Here is a 19,272-nt window from a genome sequence, read left to right as displayed (position 1 = left end):
CCCCCGACCAAATTCCTAGTTTAAAAAAAAATCAAAGAAGAAAAATCTACCTATACCAAGAGTAGAAGGCAAAATTTGGAGAATGTGCCTGTCCGGTGTGACAGAGGCCACATAGACACAGGTATATGTGTTTTCCCACGTAGACTCAGACAAGGCTCAACTTCAGTGACCTCGAAAAAAAAAAAAAAAAAAAAAACTAGGGACTTGCCAAAAAGATGAGAGAAAATGCTTTAATATTCTACTCTTTCAGTTAAATCTATGTTCAAAAAAAAAAAGTGTTGGTGAAGTATCTAGCAGATATTCGCTGATATTTTTCATTCTCTTTTCCCAATAATGAAAATATAAAATATGAATATATAGCAAAATTTAATTTTAATGAAACAGATGGATCAATATAAGCCCAAGAGTTTGAACAGCTTTTAAAGAAATTTGTATCTATAATTTAATTTTTTTAAGTAATCTGATGGCATTAATGAAAAGCCCAAAAATATGCAATCCTTTTAACCCAGATGTTGCAATTTTATAAGTTTCTACCAAAGAATGTTTAAAAATTCATACCCAGGATTGTACTCAAGATATGAGAAAGTAATATTAAATAAAAATCAGATGCAAAACTGTGTGTTTGGCATAATTTCAACCATGAGAAATATGTTTACCTTTGTGCCTTTACATACACACATATGCATGATCCTGTCCTTTACAGGTGACCACAAAAATTCACATGCATTAGCCACAATACCAAATTTAAAACTTCTCTTCCAACACATAAATAAATGCTCAATAAATCATACTAATATTCCGCTATTTGGAAATTGAAATAACCTTAATCCCTGGAAGTGTTCAGTCTCCCCCATTATGCACTTACCCTGACCTTCTCTTATGTAACATTTGTCAATATTTTAACAACTGTCTGTTTCTTTGTTTAAAGTCTGTCTCCTTTCATAGATGAGAACAGAGTTGGTATTCAGTTTTAATTTTAGTTTTAGTTGTTACATAATATCTGTACATATCTACGGGATGTGGTACAATATTTTGATACATGTATACAGTGATCATGATCAAATCAGCATAGTATCTTTTTGTCTCCTCAAATATTTATCATTTCTATGTATTAGGAGCCTTCAGTCTCTTCTAGATATTTTGAAAAATACCATGAATTGTCACAGGTTATAGTCTACATAGCACAGAACAGAGCGTCACACTGTAGCCTGGAGCACTAGAACTAATTTCTCCTCTCCATCTATATTATGCTACCCATTATTTCTATCTGTCCCTTTCCTCCCTACCTTTCCTTGCCGCTAGTGATCACTATTCCACTCTCTACTCCTGTGGGATCAGCTTCTGTAGCTTCCCCAAGTGAATGAGAACACGCGACATTGGTCTTTCTGTGCCTGGCTTCTTTCACTTAACGTGATGTCCTCCGGTTCCATCCTTGTTGCTGCAGATGACAGGATCTCATTCTTTTGTGGCTGAATAATATTCCATTGTACATATGTACCATCTCCTCCTCAGCTGTTCATTCCGGGTGCTCGCCTTGGCTGATTCTGCCCTGGCTATTGTGAAGGATGCTGCCGTGAACACAGGAGAGCAGATATCTCTCTGCTACAACAGTATCTACTTTGTGCTTCGCTATCTCATCCCAGACACAAGCACCATTAGGATGCTGACAATATCCAGCCCCATGTCACCTTGAACCACCTCTGAGTTCACCTGCAACAGAAGCACTCCTGCCGTGGGTTGCTTAGTTTTAGTAGGCATTTACTAGAGAGATGCAAGCAGGTTCATGCCTCCAGCACCAAGTCTCAAGTTAGAAGGGTGAAGATAAATGCTAACCTTCCCTACTTGGGCAATGCTACATGATCCACATGGTTTTTCAGAATATCCACAGCAGGGCAGAGTCCCACTCATTAAAGTGATCTCCTTCCTTCTTTGTCTCACTTTTCCCTTCTCACCCTTGCTTTCTGGAGTTACCTCACAATTAACCACCTGCATGCACATTCCTCAGCCCATGCCCAGCTTAGGGGTGAGCCCAAAGGAGGTACTGCTAGATTTTTGACAGGTATTTGTTGGATGGATGGACAAGTGAATACTTTCTCACCATGACTCATCTGGGAACGGTGTGCAGCAAATCATTTTCTCATGGATGGTGTGAAATCATGGGCATGAGCAAGCCTGTAAGAGGAATTAAAAAAAGAAAAAAAGAAAGAAATTTGAGCATGCATCGTATCTCCCGATTTTTACAAAAGAATTTGATGCTGTTTATTCACAGAACCAAATAAAGCAGTCTCCAAAAATCTAGGTCTTGCCATGTTGGCTGTATTCTTCAGGGAACAGAACCATTCACTTCATCCAAGAAGAAAGCCACCATTTTCAAAAGGGTCCGGTAGGCAAAGCATTTTTTTCTTTTTAACTCTCTTGTTTCTAAGCAAATAAAGGTCATGGATTAGACTCAATTGGAAGTAAAAAAAAAAAATAGTTCACTTTTGAATAGTTCCACATCATTAGGAAAATATCCTCAGCTTCACTCTTCACGAGGCTCTTTGATTTGCTGGATGGCCCTTTTCAACATCTGTGAACAGCTGGACAAGCTGGCTGTGCTGGGTTCTTGCATGGCCCTAACGTAAACAATCAATAGGACACTGATTAATTTCTCAAGACTGGAAAATAATTAAGGTAACAATAATCCTTCACCCACACACACACTCCCATTTTTATAACCATTTAGGAGGGAGGTGGCAGAGGTCAGCCATAACATTCTGACCAGAACCCCCATTACTGCACCATTGCCTGTAACATCAGGCACTCTGGGGAGTCATTAGGAGAAAAGGTCCTCATGATGCCTGTACTTATAAGGGAGAAGCAAAGACCCTTAGCCCCATGTAAACTCTAGAGAGTTTCTACCCCAAAGTAATCCACTTCCAACCGTAGTTTGTGAATCAGGGGAGAACCATATGCCTCTGAGCTTCTCAACTTCAGGGGAAAATTTCCCTGTGTCAACCATGCAAATGAATATTTAAGTGTAGATAGGCAAGCTCATTGAAAGCTAAGACTTAGACATTTATACACCCACATCCAGAGCAGCATTATTCACCCCAGCTAAAAGGTGGAAGCCACCTAAGGGTCCACCAACAAATGAGTGAAGAAACAAAATGTGGTATATGTATATGTCTCAGTTCATTTTCTGTAGCTATAACAAAATACATGAGACTGGAAACTTCTTTATAAGGAAAAAGTAGTTTATGTAGTTTGCAGTTTTAGAAGCTGAAAGTTCAACATCGGGCTGCACCGATCTGTTTGACCTCTGGTGAGGGACTTTCTGGCTGTGTAGCAACATTCAGAGAAGCAAGGAAGGAAACTACCATGTGCAGAAGAGATATCTCATATTGAAACAGGAAGCAAGTACGTGTGGCAAGAATTAGGAATGTATTTATTATATGACAGCTAAAAATCCTGATGCTACTAATTACCAGCTAAATGATTTGGAGAAATTAATACATGTTTACAGCCCCCATTCACTCATCTGAAAAATGAAGATGAATAAAATTATCTCTTTAACAAGTGATATAAAGTATGAACTCAATATTAGGCATTATTGTTTTTCTTCTTGTTGCAACCACCTGGAGAGTGTTCAAATTTTCAGTTTAGATCCCCCCAAAACTTTGTAGCATTAAAAAAAAAACTTTGAGAAATTATCTGTACTATACCATACTGAGTCTTACCTGAATAGGATCCTAAAACTTCAAAATACTCCACACAGAGAGGAAAAGGATTCTATGATCAAAGTGTTGGGGAAACACTGGGAATGTTTTCATAATGTCATCAAGTTCCTCCATGTTACAGCATGATTTAAAATTTCCTTCCTTTTTAAGGCCGAAGGATATTCCATTGTCGCTGCTATGGGGTAGATAGGTTTTGAGTGTGTCCCTGAAAGTTTCCCATGCGGGAAGCTTGTTCCCCAACGTGGTGATGTTGAGGCAGTGGGGTCTTTCAGAGTGAAGGGTGTTAGGTCATCAGGGGGTGCCATCAGAAAGGATTAATGTAGTTCTCATGGAACCCCAGTTAGTTCTCATGAGAAGTGGGCTTGCACAGAAGGCTGAGCATGGTCCCTGAATCCGTCTTGCTTCTGACCTCACTGTGCGATCTCTCTCCTTTGCATACAGAGTTTCTCCATTGTTCTACAACCATTGTCCAGAATACGGTTGGTCAAACATATCTCCCGAATAAATGTATTCGGTAAGACATTTTAAAAGGTAGCATTGCTTCAAGTCTTTGACGGAATCACACACAACGCTGTGCTTTTTTCTCTTTAAAGTTAAATGCTGCTTAATCATGGATTGACCTAATCTTGGCCATCCACTCAGCTTGAGAAAAGCTCATTTTAACTTACCTTGAAAAAATTTTTTTTGACATGAATAATGTTAAGAATCCGTTGAGACTTCAGCAGTAATTTGTGTTCACTCTGATAAAATGGGATCTCAGGGTCATTTGTCATCGAAAGAACTTAAAGGATTTGAAATGTAAAACAATTCACACAAAAAAAAATGTGCTGAAACTAAATGTTTCTGAGAAGGAAGGGAGAAGGTAGCCATTTGGGTTATAAGTCTCAAAGCATTAATTGGCATGTATTAGTTTGATTAAAAAAAACTCAAAAGAGCAAACAAAAGAGTAAATTAAAAATAAAAATGTAAAAATTAAAATTAAAAATAAAAGAAGCTGGTGGGATGCACCGATAGAGGTGAGACTTGTGTATTATGGTGGCATATAAAGTATCATGTAGGGACTGGGTCAGAAAGACTGACCACAGGAATCCTTATTATTTAAAAGTTTAAATCTAATGTAGTAAGAAAGACAATTTACCACTCAGAGGCAATCACCGACATAACCATCCAAAATTTCCTATGTGTTTAAATAATTGAAATAGCCATGAAAATACAATTTTGCATTCTACTTTTTTAACTTGATATTATAGAATACCATTTCTCCCCCCTATAATTATTGCTACAGAACAGAACACCATTACTCGAATTCTCCATGGAGGTGACAAACTTAGAATCTGTATTCATGCTACTGATTTTATTTACATTTAGACTAAGAAAATAACCCAAAATAGAACTACAAGGTTTTCTTTAAAACTTGGTTTTAATATGGGAACATCTAGAATTTCCAATAACATGGAAAAGATGAAACAAGTTATGAGACATCCATAACATGAACTATCTCAAAGTCAAAACAAAAATTAAGTTTTCTAAGAATGTGTATCAATAAAGGATAATGATTCACAATGTAAGGTTAAATGATAAATGAAACAGAATCCAAAACTGTATTTTTCCAGTTTAATAATGTTCACATGTAAATATATATATATATATATATATATATAAACTATACATGCAAAAAAAAAAAAAAGAAGAAAATATTACTGTGTTCAGCATGATTATTTCCAGGTAGTAGGAATCAAGTGGTTTTATGTTTTCATTATATTTTTCTGTAATTCCTAAACTTCATATCATGAGTAGATATTAATTTTTTTTTATCCAGAAGGAAAATATATTATTTTTAGAAATGCCCTTGATTGAGTTAATGCACAAAAATCATTAGGCTTTTTTTTTTTAAACTTGGATCATTCTACTTTATACATGAAGGATAGCTGTAAATAAATCATGATTGTATGACAGTCCTTAATTAGGTGGAAATAGTAGTACTTAAAAAAAAAACTTTCTTGGGTTAACTTTTAAAGCTTTGGATTCATAAATTCCAAGCTAAGTACTCCATCTGTCAGGCCTTCCAGCTCAATCACTGTGTAGCCAGGCCAAGTTTCCGATGACATCTTGAAATGTTATTTCACCAACTTTGGAACTGGGGATGATAGAGATGACGAAAAATGGGAATTTTTACAAACTCTTCCGATCACAATTTATTTTTTCAGAGACTTGTTTATTTTCATCCTCTACATAATACCTTCTAGTCCATTCACAGAACACCAGGCAACATGAAAAGATGTCTACGAGGCTTGTAAAGAGTTGGAACGGGTTTCATAATCACAGTATTGCTCCACAAAGTAGCAGCACAGCCCACAAGACCCAGGGAGAACGGAGTGGGGCACAGGAACAGGTGAACCGCCCACAAAGGAGCAGGTCACCTGAGGACTGGACATCTGGCCCCAGGAATACGTGGTCCACATTTGCTTTAAAAGTTGAGGCAGAGACATGCTCTGCAGCATCGGCTGCAGGCCTGAAGACTAATCTCGGCAATCTCAACAAACCAATCTCAGGCCGTTGGCATTCCAGAGAATGTTGACATCACTCTGAAGGGATCAGCCATTGCCAAGGTCCAGCGGGGAACCCTGCGGAGGGACTTCAATCACATCCATGGACAACTTGAAAAGAAAAAAAGAGGCTCTGAGGGTTGACAAATGGTGGGTAAATAGAAAAGAACTGCCTTATGTTTGCACTACCTGGAATCATGTACAGAAGGCAAATCTGGGTGCCGCTCTGGGCTTGGGTTACAAGATGAAATCTGTATGCACACATTTCCCCATCCACTTTGTTATTCGGGAGAACGGGTCTCTTGTTGGAATCTCAAATTTCTTTGGTAACAAAATACAGCCACAGGGTTTGGATGAGTCAGGTGTTGCTTGTTTGGTATCTCCAACCCGCAAAGATCGCTAATCTGAAAGGCATGGTGGTGCAGGCCTGTAATCCCACTTACTCAAAAAAGCCGAGAGAGAAGGATCACAAATTAGAGATCAGCCTCTGCCACTTAGCAAGACCTCTGTCTCAGAATGAAAATTAAAAAGGCTGAGAAGGTAGCTCAGTGGCAGAGTGCTTGTTGAGCAAACACAAGCCCTGGGTTAAATCCTCAGTATATTTGAGGAGAAGGAGGGAAAAAAAGATGAGTTAACCTTTAAGGAAATGACAGTGACCTTGTTTTTAACTCCAGCTGCTTTGATTCAGCAAGTCACAACAGTTAAAAGCAAGCATGTCAGAACATTTTGGGGTGTCTCTATGTCTCTGAAAAAGACAGCTTAGCAGGCTGATAGTAAGATCTTAAAGTGATCCATCTACAGAAACTGGATCTACAGATTATAAAAGCAATTTGTGGCATTATAATTATGCAGTAAAAGACCTCTATTAAAAATATATTTTTTTTAAAGTTGAGGCAAAGGATCCTACTCAAAAGAATATAGACTTCAGAATTCGCCTGACATCTACATCCTCACTCAGCTCCCTGGAAACAGGATAACCCCTTTAGGTATCTACTTCGCCGATCTCAGACTTCAGTTTGCCTATAATATGGTAATAAGGACTCTACACAGTCCTGTAAAAAATCTCTGATTTCTTTAAGATTGGCAAATGATTTTTTTTTTAATGCCAGAACCATGGTTGATCCGCTGAACACATCTATGAACAGACATGTGGGAATCTGTGGTTTTGGGAGTAAGAATCTGGCCAGGGCTCTCCATCACGGCTCTGAATCATACCTTCTTACTGTGTGACCTTGGGCGAGTGACTTAGCTTTTCTGAGCGATGGCATCTGTCTCCATAAATGGGGACGATAAGACTGCTTCCCTGGTGAGAATTTTGGACCATTAAATAAGATGACATGTGTATTCAGCACACTGCCTAATTCAGAGGAAGCCCTCTGTAACTATAGTCACTGTCATTGTTGGTGTTGAATGTCTGCATGGAGAAGCTGATAATCTCCTAGCAGAGAAGGGAACACCTCAAATGACCCGGAATAGTCCGGTAAATATTCAAACACATAGCACAAACCTTAAGGGCCTACTACATTCCAGGTACTGTGTAGGTTCTAAGTAACCAACACTGAGCAAAATAAGGTCCTTGCTCTCACGTGATTTACATCCAATTGGGTGTAACTCAAACTGCGAATTCTTGGACCTTCAAGTTTAAGCTGTAAGTAAACACAGTAGCCTTCCTGGGCTTGCAGCTTACAGATGGCGGATCGTAGGATTTCTCAGCCTCCAGACTCACGTGAGTCAATACTTTATAATAAATCTCTTTCTATATATAGTCAGCCCTTCCTACCCACAGATTTCACAGGATTCAAACAACTGCAGATTTAAAGTATTTTTAGAAAATTAAATCTGTACTGAACATGGACAGATGTTTTTCTTGTCATTATTCCCCAAACAATACAGTCCCACTGTTAAAATAGCATTTACAGTGTATTAAGTATTCTAATTAACCTCGAGATGATTTAAAGCATATGGGAGGATATGCCTAGGTTAAATACAAATAATATACCATTTTATAGAAGGGACTTGTACATGCACAGATTTTGGAATCCACAAAGTGAACTGAACTGGAACCAAACCCTCATGGATACTGAGGGATGGATGTTTGTGGATCTATAAAAGAGGTGCATTTCTATATATGCAGATATGTGTATATATAGATCTGCATACAGATAAATATATTTATATAACGCACCACTGATTCTTGTATTTGCTGGTGAACTTTGACTAATACAATCACAAAAGGCTAAAAAGTACAGTACAGGGAAAACCTGCAGCAGATGTTAAAAAACAATGTTCCAAAATGAATCTAAAAAGAAGTAGAATTTGAGCTGGGCTGTAATTGATAAAGGGTAAAGGGAGAGTCCATCAAAAGAGCCCACTTGGGAAAGATTGAAATGCTTCCAAATAGGGACTGAGATCCTGGCTTAGCACTTTCCACCTTTGAAGCATAGGTTGCTTCACATTTGCATCCTATCATCACACCTGGGCAGCTGTGACCTTCCTGTTCACAGCACTCCCCACAGCTCCCTTAGTGGTGGGAGGTGAAAAGCAAGAGTGAGAGATGTGGAGGGGCTCATGGGGAGGGACTGGGGAAGCTCCCTGGCTGGAAGCCAGTCCCCCAGTGCCATGGGACAGGGCCTCACCAGCCCTCATGGAGTAAACACCCACCCTGCAGAGGAGCACTGGGCAGTGCCACCATGCTGTGCTGCCTCACCACAGGTCCAAGAGCAAATGGGATCGATTGATCATGAACTGAAACTGTGAACGCAAAACGAACCTTTCATCTTTATAAGTTGATCATTTCAGGTATTTTGTTACAGGAATGGAAAGCTGCCTAACACAGATTCCTAGATGATTAAAGTCCAGGGTAGTCTTTAATTAGAGAGGAAATATGACCTCCAATTATTTTTAAAACAAACAAAAAAAAAAAATCCCACTAGGCTGATTTTTTCTAGCTCCCAACAGTACACCGGACCCTCCAGGTTCCCAGACACCTAAGAAGCTCATACTATTCGGATGGTACCCACATTGGGACATTTGGAAAAGCAAGACAACTGGAAAAGCCGGGGATAGTCATCAGATCGAAACCCTACCCTGGCCACCACCCCATCTAGGCTCTTACTCTTAATGTCTGAGTTTCTGCCACAACAGGTTCCTCCTTGTTCCTTTCCTAACCTTTAGCCTCAATATCCACCCAAGGGTTTAAGTCATAAACCTGTTTGTCTTTGGTGCCTCTGTCCCTTAGTTCCTTCAGTGTGTGCTCTCTGTGGTTCCCAAATCCATGGACTTTTCCTCCATCTCCAACCCACTTCGGTATCCTGCTTGCCATCACCCCTCATCTGGTTCAGACTCTGAGGGACCCCTTTGCCTCTCCTCCCAACTCTTTGGTCCATTCCTCACACCAGCTACCATCATCTGCCTCAAGTGCTAATCTGCTTGTAACTTGAGCTTCTCCCAAGTTCCACAGCCTTTCCAGTTCCTGCTTGTCTTTCATAGCCAAATAAAACAACTAGGACATAACCGCAGGATCTCCATGCTTGTCTTTCCCTTTGGAGGTTAGCGTCTCCTCAGGGTCCGTTGTGATGTTTCACTTTCCTCTCACACAATTCTCCAAGACCTCCCTTCGTTCCCATGGGCAGAGCTTGAGGTCTCTGATAGGCCCTTTCTAAAGGGTCACAATGCCTGCAGCAGTTCAGAAATGCTTTGGGGTTGAACGTGGGAAGGCATTTAGGGCATCTCCAAATAACTGCTTATGTTGAGTGTCAGCCTTGCTGTGTAGGTTGAATTATGCCCCCCACCCCAAAATATGTTGAAGCACCAGCACCCCCAACACCTAAGTTTGTGACCTTATTTGGAAGTGGAGTCTTTGCAGTTGTGATTAAATTAAGATGAGGTTGTTAAGAGGAACCCACATCCAATCTGTCTTGATGTTGGCTTTGAACTCACAATCCTCCTGCCTCAGCCTCTTGAGCTGCTGGGATTGCAGGTGTATGCCATCATGCCCAGCTCTGCTTTATTCTTATTTGACTGAATTTCAAAAGGATGTGTCCTTTTGATGTCCTTATAAAAAAATTGAAAATTTGGATCCAGGCCCATATAGGGAAGAGAATGTCATGTGACCAGAATGGATGGAAGAAGTCATAGGAAGGCAAAGGCCAAGAATGAAATTTTTATGGGCTGGGGATGTGGCTCAAGCGGTAGCGCGCTCACCCGGCATGTGGGCGGTCTGGGTTTGATCCTCAGCACCACATACAAACAAAGATGTTGTGTCTGCCGAAATCTAAAGAATAAATGTTAAAAAAAAATTCTCTCTCTCTCACTCTCTCTTTTTTAAAAAAAAAATTATGCCATAAGTCAATGAATGCCTGAGGGTCCTAGAAGCTAGAAAATGTAAGGAGGGACTCTAGGAGCTTTGGGGGTAACGTGTCCCTACCAACACCTTGATTTCAGATGTCTGGCTTCCAAAACTATGAGACAGTAAATTTATGTTGTTGTATGCTGCTCAATTTGAGATATTTTGTTAAAGCAGCTGGCAGAAACTGATACATATCCTGAGCACTCCCCGTTCCTCCATAGGGAATGTTCCTGTTTTCCCATTGAGACCTGGCCATCCCCAGAGAACATTCTCGAAACAACTTTGTCTCCTTGTCTTTTTCTCTAGGTCTTCCTGAAGGCCTACCACTATCACTTCAAGAACATTTAAATCCCTTCATTTACTTTTCCTCTCCCCAAGGAAGTCATGTTTTACCTATTTTTTAGTACATATACTTCTTCCCTGTTCTTTGCAGTTCTGGGGATGAAACACAGGCCCTCATGCAAGCTAGGCCGATGTCTCTCACTGAGCTACATACCCAGTCCCCAGTACGTACACTTTTAACTTTCCTTTCTCATCCAGACTTAAGCCCAAAGCCTTCTCTTTTCAAAATCCAAGATCCTTACTGTTTCAAAACCGTAAGAAAAACTCTTAAGACATACTATACCCCATTTAAAAAATAGCTTTTAAAATATCACTTTATTTCCTTCCATTTGAAACTATCTTGTCACTCATCTGTTTAAAACTCTTTATCCTTTTGCCCTCAGGATAAAATCCAAACCCCTTATTCTTCATTCAACAGATAATTATGTAATTCTTAGGTTCCAGCAAAAATACTGTGTTCATTAAAAGGAACTATGATCATTTTTATCGTGCAGATTGTAGACGATGGCTGCAAAAAGTATATCAAACACACAAATACATATGTAACTACAAAACGTGGCAAGTGCTCTCAAGGAAGGGGATTGAATATTCTGGACTGATATAAGAGGAGAACCTAATTTAGATTGCATGCCTGTAATCCCAGCCACTTGAGAAGCTGAGGGAGGAGGATCACAAAGTTCAAGGTCAACTCCAGCAATTTAATAAGCCCTGTCTCACAGACTCATTTTTTTCATTTTTTATAATTAACTGGGGGTTTTTGGGATGATGTTAGGGATTGAACCCAGGGCCTTGCACATGCTAGGCAAGCACTTTATCACCAAGCCACATCCTCAGCCCCTTCAAAACCATTTTTTTTTTTAAATGAACTGAGGATGTAACACAGTGGTAGAGAACTTCTGGGTTCAATCCCCAGTACCGCCCCCACACCAAAAAAAAAAAAATGAGCAATGCTCCAATTAACTATCATACTTGTGTCAATTAGTGACAGGAAAAGTTTTTGAGCCATGACTGGTTATATGATTTTATTGTTATGTAAGTATCCTAGGGTTACTTGCACAAACCTAGGTGGTGGTTGTCAATCTCTAGATGTGTCCTTTTGATGCAAATAAGAGATGCCATCAACACAAGATGTTTGAGGCTGCTGCAGGTCACACAAAACACAGTTTCCCAAAGTGCAAGAGCTCTAAATGCTACTGGAAATGATTTGGGGGAAGAGGGTGCTCAGATTTAATGCATGCACGGGCTCAACCCTAAGCAACACTGAGCAGGTCGGACTTCTTCAATTCTTTCATTCTTTACGGCAAGATGCAATTCTCAGCACAACTTTTGCCAGCAGCATTGAGCCCAAGGCAAAGACTAATGTGGCTTTAGTTATTCTCTCCAGCTAGAAATGTATAGCATTGCTTTGTTTTTGTTGCACTTATTTTTTCTTTTATGAAGACCTACTTTTATAGCAAGAGATCATGTTTTTTTTATTCACTAAAATTGTAACACATCCTTTTGAAATTCAGTCAAATAAAATGAAGCAGAGCTGGGCATGATGGCACACACCTACAATCCCAGTGGCTCAAGAGGCTGAGGCAGAAGGATTGTGAGTTCAAAGCCAGCCTCAGCAAATTAGTGAGGCTCTAAGCAACTCAGTGAGACTCTTGTCTCAAAATAAAAAATATAAAGGTCTGGGGATGTGATTCAGTGGTTAAGCGCCCCTGGCTTCAATCCCTGGTACCAAAAAAAAAAAAAAAAAAGTGAAACAAACATCTAAAGTAGTCAATAATAATCATACATGTGTACAGGTGATGTATCAAAAGAAAACAGAAGGTTGTTAAGAGATCAACTCAAGATACAGATTGTCTTGTTCAGATCCCTCTCTGTCTCGACCTCACAGAGGATCTCCATACAACAGGAGAACACTGAAGATGCTATTATACAGTGCCATCCAGCCTTAGGTGCTTGCTCATATCACACCTGTTGTGTGACATTCGGCTGCCTACATGCATCCATCTTGGCCTGAATATGTGGCTCTGAAAAACTTGACACATAGTCGCTTTAGTCTTCTTGGAATCCCATGTAACAGATACCACTTGGCGGGTGGGGGGCTAGGTTTAAGCTCCTCCAGGGTTCAGGGCTCCTCTTACCCTATCTTATGTCCAGAGCCATTTGCAAAAAAAAAAAAAAATGGAAAGAAAAAAAATTTCATCCCAAGTACTTGTGGATTTATTGGTTATTGAATTGAGTCCTTTATAATCTGAAAAAAAATCAACCTGCCTGAGAATTACTTTGTGTGTGTGTATGTGTATGCATGCACATGTGTGATCAGTTATTGAATAAAATATTGTACCTTTTCCATCTTCAACCCATTATAAAACATAAAAGTACCCACAAGTTGGTAAAATATATTTTATTTGTTCATACAAAGAAATAGTATGAATTACCAGAATTTCATTTTCCTAGAAACATCTTTCTCTGTGTAAAATTAATTTGTGTTATACATAGGACAAAATACTTGATTTAATTTTTTTTTTTTTTTGTACATATTGGCTATTCTAACATCCAGGTTATAGAAGACATACTGCTAGAATTTGTTCAGTATTTTTTTAGATTACTGGGCTGAATGTAACTCAGTCATAAATTAATGTTACAAAACTGAAAAAAAAAATCTAACCACACCTTTAAGTTTTATTAACCATTCTTCCTGAAAAACAGAAGGGAAATGACATGGACTTCTGAATCGGCATTTCAGATACTTACTAAAATCATTCTAGTTTATTAGAACCTTCCATTTTCCTTTCTTATGAGAATATCCTGCTAGGACCTGCAACTGTGTTCTCCAAAGGTCTAAAATTTAAGTCACTCAAAATGACTCCCCCAAAGAATCCCATGAAAAAGATAATTTCTGCTCTTCTGTCATCCAATTAAAATTTTATTCCATAATCCTTATACCTAAAATATCTTTCCAGGTACCACCTTTTAAGTTAATAGACTACTATACACAAACGCCTCAAAGAAAACATTGGAAAGGTAGAAATAATTTTTTAAAATTTCCAATTTCTTGTTAACCTTTTTATTTATTTTTTTTTAGTGAGAAAAAAAAAACAAAACAAAACTGAGAGAAATAAAATACTTGGATGAATACCAGAGCTTTTTCTATAAATTGGAAGAAAACCAAACATATGCTGGGACAAATTGCCTAAACATGAAATGGTATTTTTTTCTTCTAGCAGCTAAAAAGTTAAGCTTGGTGGCCTTGCAGACGGCTAGAACAGGAAGAAACCCAAGGCTTAATTTTCCATGTTGCCTAACTTCCCTAAGAAGAAGACATGCGGGTCCTATAGTAACTATCACGTGATGTGGTGTAACCTGGGGGCAGAAGCTGCATCCGGATCAGCCAGGAACTACAAGCTATCAGAGTCCTATGAAGAGATGCATATGACATTTGATTTATTTGTCTCACATAGAAAAAACTTACCCTACTCCATCAGTACTGATTATCGACATCTGTTTGGATTCAAGGACTTGACCCAGAATAGAATTTTGACCCACTTCAGTGTTCATGACTAAATGACCCTCCTATCTAAAAACTTCCTGTTTCATTCTTATTTGAAAGCAGGGGATAAACAACTTAATTAAAAATCGTCCTGTTTGGAAAGAGGGCAGGGACCCGAAGGGAAAGGAAAAGTTCATACATATTTTGGTACAGTTTTGTGGCATACCTTTCTCTGAACTTTTCTGCAATCTCCATGGTGAGTCATGTCAGACCATAAGAGTGTCCGGAAGGCCGATGGGGCAGGACTAGGTGAAGGACTTGCATACTGCCTTTAAGGTCAAGAGAGGTTATGCTGTAACTGAAAAGAAGTGTTCTCACTTTGATTTCAAATGAGCCTTCCAAACAGAAAAATGCACAACCAATTAACACCCTGACGCAGGTGTTTTTCACGCTCAAACAGCAAGAGTGGAGAATTATGCTATGATTCTGGGATCGCCCTAAATGCAGGCTATAGTTGGGCTAAAATTCATGGACAAATACAAAGCCAGATGATCAAGATGTCACTTAAAGCCCAGGGACATCTCTGGTTGGTTTCCATACAGCTTGTCTTTTCATACAGCTTTTCTGACTTGGATCTGGCAGGTTATCCCATAAAATATACAAAGAAATCCTTTGTAAATATCAAGCCATTTTGACAATGTGAGTGTCTTCTTACATATTCCTTGATGTAAATATAACAACCGTTCCTTTGTGGTAGAAGGACTCTGGATTTAGGAAATTGAGGAGGAACTACATATGTTGTTATGTGATATTGCTATATGGTTACCCACTGGCTAGTCATAACAAAGGATCCCCCAACTACTGTGCCAACACAGAGTTATAGAGAAAGCCTTTTACACCATAGTAACAATGCCCCAACCCTTCTGCCAAGACCTGGCTAAAACAAGGGATGGCTGAACAAGTGTCAGGCTCAAGAATCCACAGGCAACTTGGAGCCAGCTTTGCCAACATGTCCTTACAAAAGACACTCTGGATTCCTGCAGTTTGGTCATTGTCTTCAGACCATGTTGTCATACTGGGATGAGCTAAGAATTCCAAAGAGATATCAAGCTCCAGTGCTAGGGATTTCTTTCCTCTGCCAGGTTGCCTATCATTTTGGAATCTTTTTGCCCTATTGAGGCTTTGACCTATGATCCAACACTGGACAGTTCTGTACCTTGCCACACCTTGGCTGACAGTGAGGGATATACTTGACCTTCATGGGTCTTGACACCCAGGCCCTGGGTTTGTGCCAGTAGCTTCAAAAGCCTATGGGATTCTTTGGTGTGTCGCAGCAGAACTATCTGCCTGGAGAAAGGAGCATGGGCACTCTCATGTAGATTAGAAGAGATCATCTTTATTTTTAAAGCAGCACCCAAGCATGTCACTACATGTGACCTGGGAAAGAAGGGCTAGCATGTGCATACACTTCAAGGTGGTTAATGGACCAAGGAATGGGGCAGAAGGGGACACAGGGCCGGCCTTCAACATCGAAAGTTAAAGTAAATGGTCCCTGTCATTCAGACTCTAAAAGGACGTGATGTCCCTTTACAGCGTGGCGATTCCCCCGTGTGCTGAGTGGAGGTGGGGAGGCACCTTAGTGCGGTGTTTTGGAATCCTTGGGAATAAAACCACATCAACGAGGGAAGCCAATAGGTGAGGTCTGACCTTCAGAATGGAGGCAACTCAGCGCTCCTAGGAGGTACACTGGGCAGGATGAGTCGCAGAAGCTGGACCGTGAAACCCAAGACACGAGGGGACAGCCATTGAAGGCTGGATACCCGTAACAACAAAAATCTCAAGTTGTGCTTTTCTTCTTTTTAAATATAATGGGGAGAGGTGGGGGAGAAACAAAATGGAAGCACCATCAATTGTGAGGACTCGAACAAAATCTCAAGAGTTAAACACTTTGGAATGTTAACAGATCATGAAGCTAACTCTCTAAAAAGAGTGTGGCTAGGCAGCTTAGTGAATTAATTGCTTATGAATTAAAAATAAATTATTATAAAATAGATTTCTGTACATTTTACATACATATAATCTCTCTCTCAATATATAAGCCACATGGTTAAATGACACCGCCCGGGTCCGTTCAATCCCAGCCGAAGTCGTGCCCGGTCATCTGGTAGAACTTCAAGTTGAAGGGCCGGTAGAACTCGCGCAGCCTCTGCACCACCTCCTGGGCGATCTCGGGGTGGGTCCTGCCCTTGGTCTTGCCCAGGCAGTGGGGTTTGCTGCTGCCCTCGGCCTTCTTCAGGCAGGGGAAGCCCTTGGTCTTGTTGAAGTAGAAGTGCTTGTCGGTGATGATGCGCTTGAGGCCCAGGAAGTCCTGCACGCGGCCCAGCTCGCCGGCCGGGTCGCTGATGAGCCGCTCGCCGCTCACGAAGAGCATCTGGCCGATGGGGAAGTGGCGCAGCCAGTGCTCCAGGTGCTTGGCGTAGATGCCGATCTGGATGGCGCTCCACGACGTGTCGATGAGGCCCGTGCTCCTGTTTTTGAACGTCAAGCTCTCGAAGGTGGGGATGTCGGGCCGCTTGGAGAGCGTCTGCGTGTAGTCCGAGATGGCCCTGGTCACTGGGTCGCGCACCACCACGATGAGCTTGGTGTCCTTGGACATGGCCGAGATGCGCGCGGGCGCCTCCCGCGTGACAAAGTAGCTGGGCGTCTTCTCCATGGTGATCTGCCCGTCCAGGGTCCTGGGCATCAGGTCCCTGTGGAAAGCAAACAGAGCAATCTAGGGTCAGAAGGTGGCGCACCCCTCTTGAGCCCCACCTCTCAAGATCAATGCTTCCAATCCTGGCCATCTCTTATTAAAGGGGGTGATGGCAGAGACATAAAAATGCAAACTGCAAGCAACATTTAGAGCTAAAGGTCCATCAACCCCCGTGGGAAGTTTGGAAGCCACATACTCTCTGCCTGAAATGGGAAGACATTCTCATGCAAAGTATGTTTTTCTCTAAGATCCCTCTAAGGGTGTCACCTGTGCCTTATTTTTCAGGGTACCCAGTTTCAGATTGCCCCCAAAGAGCTGATGTCAAAACAAAAAAGCCTTGGCCTCTGGATGTGCCTTTCCTAAAAAGTAGCACCTGGGACTCAGAAATTTCCTTAGCCTTGAGTTCCCAACAAAACACATTCACCAAGCCCAGGCAAATGTTCCATTAGTTTTTTAGAAAGCAAAGGTCCCTGGATCAGGCCAGTTTGTACCCATGGCCTGGGGACAAATACCTTTGCTCTGAAAAACAGCAAAGCAACAACAATAACAAAAAATCAGGTGAAATCAGGAAAGTATAAACTGATACAAATACCTATGAGAAAATCCCCTAGGCACAATTCTAGAAACTTCCAAAAACACTTTAAGGAAAAAAAAAAAAAAACTTGGAAGATATCTATCACAGCAAACTCAAGCAGGAAACAATACTGATACAACCTGTAAGGAACAGTACAGAGACATAGGCCATGGGATTTGGGTCATAAAGCAGTTTTGTGGCACCAAGTCACAATTACACTGATTGCACAAATCACTGGTGTCAGGCCCTGGTTATAAGACAGCAAGTCAAAAGGTACATGAATTTAGCTGATCTTATAAAATAATGGTTTGCAACATTTTTGTTGTTACAGAAATGCTGTTACGTGACTATGCAATGGTTTCTGTGAAACCGTGGATAGACTGAGTCCTGAATGTAGAATTTAGGAGTCTGTGGATGCTGTTATTCTTTTTGTAGAATGTTTTCAAGTAAATCTGGAGGAAGAGGCTCAAGGTGAGCAAGGATATGGTGGGAGAATTGGAGAAAGGAACCAGGAAACCCTGGGATGGGGAGAAGGATGACACATATCCTATGTCATAAGTTTCTGCTACACCTCAGAAGGTGGGATATGTATGTGTGTATGTGCCAGTGTGTCTCTATCAAAAGACATATTCTTACCCACAGGAGGATAGAGAGAGAGAAAGAACACTGGGTGAGATGTCCTCCTCTGACAAGAGACATCCAGATGTTTGCCTTCAAAAGCTCCATGAAGGTGGGGGCTGTATGCATACCTGGTCCCATTCTCTGTTATTTCCCTACCATCTAACATGGTTCTTAGAATGACAACAGTTGTCTACTAAATATATGCTGAAAAATGAATAGTTAAGTGATCTGGGTTATTGGAAAGTCCTATTTGGAAATATAAATGATGAAGAGTATGTCAGGGCTAGGGTTGTGGCTCAGTGGTAGAGTGCCTGCCGTGGTCAGATGGCGCCCTGGGTTCGATCCTCAGCATCACATAAAAACGAATAAACAACAAATAAATAAAGGTTAAATTCTTAAAAAAAAAAAAGAGTACATCCTTATAAATGGGCTGGGGTTTGAATCCCTCTGTCTCCAACACTTATTAGCTGTGTGATCAGGAGACAAGTTATTTAATCTCTCTAAGCACTGGTATCCTATTATGCAAAATGGGAATAATTCTGTCTACCTCATCCAGTTGTTAAGAAAAGTAAATGAGGATTGCAGAGCTGGAGTGGTTTAGCTTTACAGTTAAAGAATGTGGGCTTGGAAGTCAGACTGTCCAGGTTCAAATCTTGGCTCTGCCACTTAAAGCTGTGTAACCTTGAATGATTAAACTTTTTTTTTTTTTTTAATTTTTTATTGTGGGTTGTTCAAAACGTTACAAATTTCTTGGCATATCATATTTGACACTTTGATTCAAGTGGGTTATGAACTCCCACCTTCACCCCATACACAGATTGCAGAATCACATCAGTTACACATCCATTGATTTACAAATTGCCATCCTAGTGTCTGTTGTGCTCCG

The 19,272-nt window shown here is 40.5% G+C and overlaps 1 protein-coding gene across 1 annotated transcript in view; it reads right to left on the bottom strand.

Moving 5' to 3' along the window:
* Positions 1–13,338: 13,338 nt before the first annotated feature.
* LOC107159511 (heparan sulfate glucosamine 3-O-sulfotransferase 3B1) overlaps positions 13,339–19,272 on the bottom strand; it is a 47,362-nt gene continuing 41,428 nt past the window's right edge. Inside the window, exon 2 of the mRNA XM_015506101.2 lies at positions 13,339–17,189. Within this exon, the coding sequence (XP_015361587.1) occupies positions 16,571–17,189 (619 nt within the window). The 3' untranslated portion in view covers positions 13,339–16,570. The remainder of the gene's footprint in view (positions 17,190–19,272) is intronic.

This window comes from Marmota marmota, unplaced genomic scaffold, assembly GCF_001458135.2.
Source record: "Marmota marmota marmota unplaced genomic scaffold, marMar, whole genome shotgun sequence".
Classification (NCBI taxonomy): Eukaryota; Metazoa; Chordata; class Mammalia; order Rodentia; family Sciuridae; genus Marmota; species Marmota marmota.
Note: the sequence above shows the minus strand (reverse complement) of the source record. Positions and strands in the feature narration are given on the sequence as shown.